At 32.0% G+C, this 8,018-nt stretch overlaps 1 protein-coding gene across 1 annotated transcript; it reads left to right on the plus strand.

The window, feature by feature from the left end:
• Positions 1-2,872: 2,872 nt before the first annotated feature.
• Positions 2,873-5,793, plus strand: LOC114714675 (ent-kaur-16-ene synthase, chloroplastic-like). Its single transcript, XM_028899437.1, has 3 exons — positions 2,873-3,019; positions 3,109-3,282; positions 5,659-5,793. The coding sequence occupies exons 1-3, from the start codon at positions 2,873-2,875 to the stop codon at positions 5,791-5,793; spliced, it is 456 nt and encodes a 151-aa protein (XP_028755270.1).
• The last annotated feature ends 2,225 nt before the right edge of the window (positions 5,794-8,018 follow it).

Genomic DNA, 8,018 nt, shown 5'->3' on the forward strand with positions numbered 1-8,018 from the left:
ATAAGATGGTGAATTGTATTAAATGCATATATTAGAGGAGAACAAAGAGAGAATAAAGAAGATGTTAGACGAAGTTGAACTTTCTGTATCAAGTTATATATGACATAGCTTGGGTGGCAATGATACTATCACCTTATTCTCCAGAAGCTCCACGAGTTGTTCACCAAAGACTCTCTTTTATCAACATTGGCTTGTGTTCTTGCTCTTAAGCAATTAATGAGGTGTTGGTGAACAGAAAACTAACAGATGTATTGTATGTAATACAATAATCATCTTTATCTGTTTTTGTTATAGAAGTGTCTCTGAACCAACTCAATATGTGTATAGTTAAGTAATGGGAGATATATATATATATATCATGTTGTGTTGTCGAAGGATTTTAATATATTGAGTCAAACATTGCTTCCGCTTTGGATGATAAGCAACATTCTCCAATTGGATTTGATATTATCTTCTCGTTTACTTGAGCAAGCCTAAAACTTGGATCTCGATTTTCCTCTTGGAGGAAGGCGTTTAGAGACATTCATCCAAAAGAGAGAATTGGAGATCCAAAGGTACCATTCATAGACAATAATTAATATGCTTCTTTAGCATCTCTTAATTAAGTAGCTATGGCATTTTGCAGAGTTTTTCATACATGGTTCACATATAGATTGCATTTTCCACAACATCATAATGTAGAACTATTCACAAGGTGTGTTTGTTCTTTTTTTCCCCAAATCCATCATATTGAGGAATCTGAAAGAAAAAATTACACTTGAGCTCTTTCGTGTATCGTTGTTGCGGTGGTTTGGGAAGCAAGTCAGAAGGATGGAAAGCATATATGGCATATATTTCAGAAGGATTAGGGAATTCACAGAATTGGGAAATGGCTATGAAGTTTCAAAGAAAAAACGGCTCTTTATTTAACTCTCCGGCCACCGCTGCATCGGCGTATGCTCATATTAACAATACACATTGTCTTGATTATCTATTTTCACTGTAAGATAAATTTGGAAATGCTAGTAATTGATTCCTCCTTTTTGCAAACTTTGATGGATTTGTCTTCTTCTATGTGACAATTATTAGGTTTTCAAACTAATGTTTGCTTATATATTTATATATATATATATATATATATATGAATCTATGCTTTATTCAGTTCTAACAGTACATCCTTTAGATGTGTTTGCTTGACTCCATATGGTTGATAGTTTTGAAAAGTTAGGTATCGATCATGATTTTAAGGATGAAATTGGAAGTGTATTGGAGGAAACATGGAGGTAATTAACTTAACTTTGTGTATTTCAAAAGCAGGAAATTGACAAAATAAATTTATTGTGGGAACCAAGAAGGCTACAAAATTTAATCTCATTTTCTATTTGATTATGAAACAGAATGTGGCAACGAGAAGAAGACGATATATTTTTAGAACCCACCACCTGTGTCATGGCATTTCGTTTACTACGTTTGCGTGGATACAATACTTCTTCAGGTTTGTATGTCCTTTTCAATTCTATATATATGTAGCTGAAAAGGAATCAAACAAAAATAGCCAAATCTGATATGATGATATGTGTACTATTACTTTTAATTTTCAGATGCACTTGATCGGTTCTCAGAAGACAGATTATTACAATTCCCTTCAGGGTTATTTGAGGGATGTTGAGGCTGTTTTGGAGTTACATAAGGCTTCTCACATAGTTTTGCATTCAGGTGATTCAGTTTTGGAGGAACTAAACTCCTGGACACAACACTTCCTTGGGGAATATTTGTTCCCTTCCTCAAAAAATACTAATAAGCTACCTTTTAATCATATTGACCATGAGGTATCCATATATATTAAACTCGCAAATTCAATTTTGGTTTCAACTTTCTATGATATTCTAAAGTCCCATCTCAGTAAGATAAGCTCAAAAATCATTTCATATGGTAATTTTAGGTACCTTTTACAATGCATTTTTCTCATCTTGCTTATTTGGAATTTCTTCTTAAACCGAAGCTCTATAGAGCATTACGACGCCCATCAAAAGAGAATTTCGAAATCTTGATATTGCTACGTACATCATATTATGAATCTACTCTATTTTTCATGCGAGCTTCCTGAAATTGCATGCTCACTTTGTATGTTATGGCTTTCTTGTTCAGGTCTATGAATCTCACAAATAAAGAATTCCTCAAATTGGGAGCGGACGATATCAATCACTCTCAATTATTATTCGTGAAGAGCTCAACCTGTTCAACAAGTGAGTATATTTTCAAAAACTCAGAACCTATGAAAACTAAGATTCAATTTGTGTTAGCTTTTTCATCCTAATCTAACGCCATTCTTCAAATAACTAATAAGTTTATCATAATAATCAGGTGGTTTATGGAGAGTGGATTGGAGAAAATGTTTGGGGTACTAAAGACGAACACATAAACCTTATTCAGAAGATGGAGAAGTACGACCTTTGTAATAATTACACCCATATAAATTAAATATAATGTCGCTTTCTCTCTGCATAATACATATAAATTACACAGAAAGATTGTGTTTGGATCATTGAATTTCAAGGTGGTATGTAGATGTCGACAAAGAAAGTTGCTTTGAGACGATGAAGATAATATTCTCAGCACTAAAGAAAACAACTAATGAAATTGCAGGCGAGGCATATAAAGTTCAAGGACGAAGTGTGTTGAACCACTTGATTTAAATTGTAAGATCATAATTATCTCATCCTTGTTTTCTTCGTTAATTTCATCATCACACTAATAAACTCCATTAAGTAAATATATTTACATGTTTATTAACATATATTTATTTATTCGATCTGAGTTAAAAGAGGCAGAATGGTGAAGAAACAAGTGTGTGCCAAGTATAGAAGAATATGAGCGTAATGGAATCATGTCAATGGCCTTGGGACCAATTATCATTCCTATAATGTATCTTATTGGACTTAAGCTTCCACAACCTGTCATTGAAAGTGATGAATACAATTACCTCTTTGAGGTTGTGAATCTTTATGGGCGATACCTCAATGATGTCAATGGCTACCAGGTAAAGATGAGTCTTTTCCTTCCTCTTAATATTGTTTTTGAGTTTTCCTAAGTTGTAAGTGAATAAGATCATTGCATGTGTTTTTGCAGAGAGAAAGGGAACAAGGGAAATTTATCAACTCCATAAGACTGCGTTTGATTCATGGGCGTGGGGAAGAAAGTGAAGAAGAGATCATAAAGAAGATACAGAATGAAATAGAGGAGAAGAGAAAGGAGCTGCTGAGAATAGTGTTAAAAAAAGAAGGAAGCAAAGTGGCAAGAAAGGTAAGAAATGTGTATTAGAAAATGAGAAGATCACTTAACATATAAGATGTGATTCATGCAAGGAGATGCCAAATGAGCTAGTCAACATCAGAGATGTAGTTCGCAACAATCCCATTACTTCAGAATTTTCAATTCTCTCTCATTTGATTGGAAATAATTTCCAAAGAACAATAATAGCCTAAATACGTATGTTTATATATATCTTTGGCCCCTTAAATTTTATACAAACCCAATTAGTAGTTTAATATGTATCGTTTTATTTTTTTCCTAAATAAAATTGACTTTTAAGAAAAAATTACATTACATTGTGTTATTTTAATATTGGCCTCTCTCGGCTATAAATCCTGGTCATGCCCTCCTCAAGTGTTCAATATGACTGAAATAACTAATAAGGCCCCAAAAAACTTTTTTTTTAGTTGACTGATTCTGATTTAAGTTGCTCCGAATAAAATTTTCAGGAAAATACATGGAGATTTTGACGTTAAAAAAATAGCGCTTAGCATTGTTTTTGGGCCCATCATAATTCCTTTTCGGCCTATTAAATAATACCAGTAAGTTTTTTCATAGCGGTAACAGCTAAATAAGCCCCCAAAAAACAAAGTTACACGCACAAACAGTTACTGATATGGCCATGTGATGAATACTGAGGATTAGGCAATAATTAAAATGGAAAACACACACACACACACACACACACACATTTCTAAGTTCTATTCAAGAGGACCGACTAATATACTGCAAGATAAACAAAATATTGTGATAAAACTTAGATATATATATATATGGATGTCAACGTCGTGGTATGTTTTTGAAATTATTTTTTTCTCTTTGGTCACATAATTTAAGATTAACAATTTGGTCGATCATGTTTAACACGCATGACAGAAGAAGAATAACTAATATAGTTGGCCTTGAAGACTATTTAAAATATATGGAAGTAGAATTTTTTTAATAAAAAAACAATTAAAATAAGCTATAGAAAATAACCATACAAATAAGGAGAGAGTGATGATAAGTATCAACCCATTTTTTAGTTAATAATTAAATATAATTGCGCTGTAGCACTGGATGAACTGATGTTAAAAATAACAGACACAGACCATAGGGAGTGTATTTAATCATTGATAGTTGAAATTTATGCAATAAAATTGTTCTTTAAATTGAATACATGGTAAATTTTTTTTTTACCTGAAGAATACACGGTAATAAGATTTTATATAATTAGCTACTACCTCTCATCCAGCATCAGGGATCAGATTTGATACCAAATATATGATCTCAATCCATTTTATCTCCAAAATTTATAATTCATTCTCTGAAATATTCATATTGATTATACATATCAGGAGGGCTTCCATCCAAGAGTAATCATGATTAAAATGATATACTTTAAATTGAATACACGGTAATTTTTTTTTACCTGAAGAATACACTGTAATAAGATTTTATATAATTAGCTACTTGATGAGAGTCTTTGTCATTCGCCTTGGGGTTCCCAATCAAAAATAAATCCAAGCAATGCAATATAGTGCAAAACTCGGGTCGTTTCACTTTAAGAAGCCTTTATTTGAAATCCTAAGCAACTAAGTATCAAAAACAAAGAATTGAGTTGGAAAGGGATTGATTTTCTTTTTAACTAATTAATTGGCAAAATTTAAAAGGATGTAAAATGAGTAAATAATTTTTGGATTTTTAGTTTATAAAATGGATATGAATGAAATAAACAAAGAGAGTTAACAAGTGACAGAAAAGCAATCCTCTAGCACAATGATTTAGGCTATCATTACTTCAATTAATTTGGGAGTTAGCTAAATTCAAAAGACTCTAAGGGCCACCCCTTAGACTCGGTTTAATTAGAATAATCAACACCAAGCCACCTTGCATATTAATTACTCACAATTAAACTGTTTCAGCACAATTAGCCAAAAAGAATCAAGGAAAAGCAATTAACATTTTTAGTCCAATAACCAAGTCACCTTGAATTAACACTGAATATTCACAATAATTTCAAAACATAGTCTGACCCAGTACAATGTAAAAAAATTAAAGCTAATCACAGCATAATGTTAAATGCTAATCAAAGATTCCAGCAGCTACAACCAATCTCAATACAAATATAAATCATCACAGCACATTCAAACATTATAAAATTCATTCTAAGACCTAGAAATCACAATTACAATGTAGGAAATAAAGATTGGAAGAGCTGAAACTCCCCTTTGAAGCTCCAAGTTCAAGCCATAAACACTGTTCTAGAGAATTAGAGGATTTAGCTACTCTTAACCATCACAACCACAGCTCCAACAAACCAATTCGGTTCAGCCATGAAGAACAAAGAAGATGAATAATGTTGGGGGTGTGATTTCGCTGTGGAAGCTCACGCTGAATCCTCTTCCTTCACGCCGCTGGTTTGCTGTTTCTGTTTGTTCTTCCTCTTTTCTTTTTCTTCCGCCGCCAACTCGTGTGCCTCTCGTGTGCGCCTCCTCTTCCGCCAATGAAGATGATGAATGAATTGAATAATTTAGGGGGAGCAAAACGCAACGTTTGCTCCCTCTTTTTATTATTATTATTTTTAATTTATTTTTTTATTATTTTTTATTTCTTTTTTTTTAATTTCTATTTTTAAATCTTCCAAAAACCTGGAAACAAAATTTAAGGATAAGATAGCATTAATTGTCCTTAAAAATTAATTAATCATAATTAAACTAAAATATGACAATTTTGCCCCTAAAAATTAATAATTCAAAATAAAATATATTAAATCAATTAACAATTAATTAAGACAAAAAAGGACCAATTAAGTTGACAAAACCCATATAAAAGATATCAAAATATATAAAAATAATTGAGTTTGTCACTACTACCTCTCATCCAGCATCAGGGATCAGATTTGATACCAAATATGATCTCAATCCATTTTATCTCCCAAATTTATAATTCATTCTCTAAAATATCCATATTGATTATACATATCAGGAGCTAGGGTTTCCATCCAAGAGTAATCATGATTAAAATGACATACTTTAAGACAATCAACTTACATTTCTTACAAATAACTAACTTAATTAACTTCTATAATCTATCCAAATTAGTTAAGTAGCTCTTACTTTAAGCATTGAACTTTGTGATGCACAGTAGGAGTGGGACCACCCCACATCACTCACATGCAACTGTTTGTGTGTATGACAAACTCAATTATTTTTATGTATTTTGATATCTTTTATATGGGTTTTGTCAACTTAATTAGTCCCTTTTGATCTTAATTGATTGTTAATTGATTTAATATGTTTTATTTTGAATTATTATTTTATAAGGGCAAAATTGTCATATTTTGATTTAATTATGATTAATTGATTTTTAAGGACAATTAATGCTACCTTATTCTTAAATTTTGATTGTAGGTTTTTGGAAGATTTAAAAATTAAAAAAAAGAAGAAGAAAAGAAAAAAAAAAAAAAAGAAAATAATAATAATAAAAAGGGGGGAGCAAAACGTCATCCCTAATATCCAATAATCATCATCATCATCTTCGGAAGAGGAGGACGCGAGGGACGGTGCTGAGAGGAAAAAAAACAGAGAGTGATAGCAGACGCGAGAGAGATGGGAGCAACAAGAACAGAATAGAGCGAAGTGTGGCCGACGGCACCAGAGGAGTGAGCGACGGCAGAGGGGGAACCTCCCTTCATCACCATCGTCTTCATCTTCTTCTTCTTCTCAGCACGACAACAGAACCAGAGGCGAGTAGGAGGACCAGTGGAGTCGACGGCTTGAACGAGAACCAGAGAAGCTCGACGGTTTTCTTCACTCCTCCTTCAATATTCTTCATGGCTGGATATGGTAGACTGCTGGAGGTGGTATTTTTTATGGCAAACCGTGGCTAGCTTCATAATTCTCTAATTCAACAATAATGGTAGGAGCTCGGATCATCAAAGGGGAGTTTAGTTACTTTAATTTTCTGTCTAATCATTGTTTAACAATTCCTAAGTCTTAGGATAGTTACTGTGATTATTAGAAAATTTTCATTGTTTAATTTGATTATATTTGAAGATTATTGTGACTGGATTATTGTTTAGCATTTGACATTGGGCTGTTTATAGCTTTAATTTCAATTTTATTGTTGTGGTTATGACATTTGTATTGATTTTAGAGTTAATATATTGTGATTTTCTGAGGTGGCTTAGAATCTTAGATCATATTGTCTCTTGCTATCTTTAATTCTATTGTTTTGGATTTAAGAGTTCTAATTAAGCATTGGTTTTTTTAGCATCTTTAATCCCATTTTACTATTCTGGTTGCAGTTAGTAAGTTGGGATTTTAGGAAAATATTTTGTGGCAATTCGAGGTTGTTGGATTAAAAGCTTAATTAATTCATTATTTTAACTCCCGTATCTTTTAGAGTAAGGATTGTCTGCGTTGTTGAATTAGAGGATTGATTATTATCATTGTTATTTGTGTGTTTCATTTTCATTTCTTTAATCTTCATTCATTTTAATCATTTTTATATAAAAACCAAAAAAGTATTTTAATTCCAATTTAATTCATGGTGTTTAATTAGAAATTATCAAATCAAAAATCCTTTTTATAGTTTAGGTTACTTGCATTTATTTACTAGGATTTAATTTCATTTTCGGCTCCTCAAAGTGAATACGACCTGGATTGTGCACTATATTTCATTAATTCAGTTAATTTTTGGAGTAACCCTAAAGCGACAAATTAAGGGCAATTATCTTCAGTGTA

Source organism: Neltuma alba, unplaced genomic scaffold (genome assembly GCF_004799145.2).
Source record: "Neltuma alba isolate B1F8T4 unplaced genomic scaffold, ASM479914v2 tig00001967_pilon, whole genome shotgun sequence".
NCBI lineage: Eukaryota > Viridiplantae > Streptophyta > Magnoliopsida > Fabales > Fabaceae > Neltuma > Neltuma alba.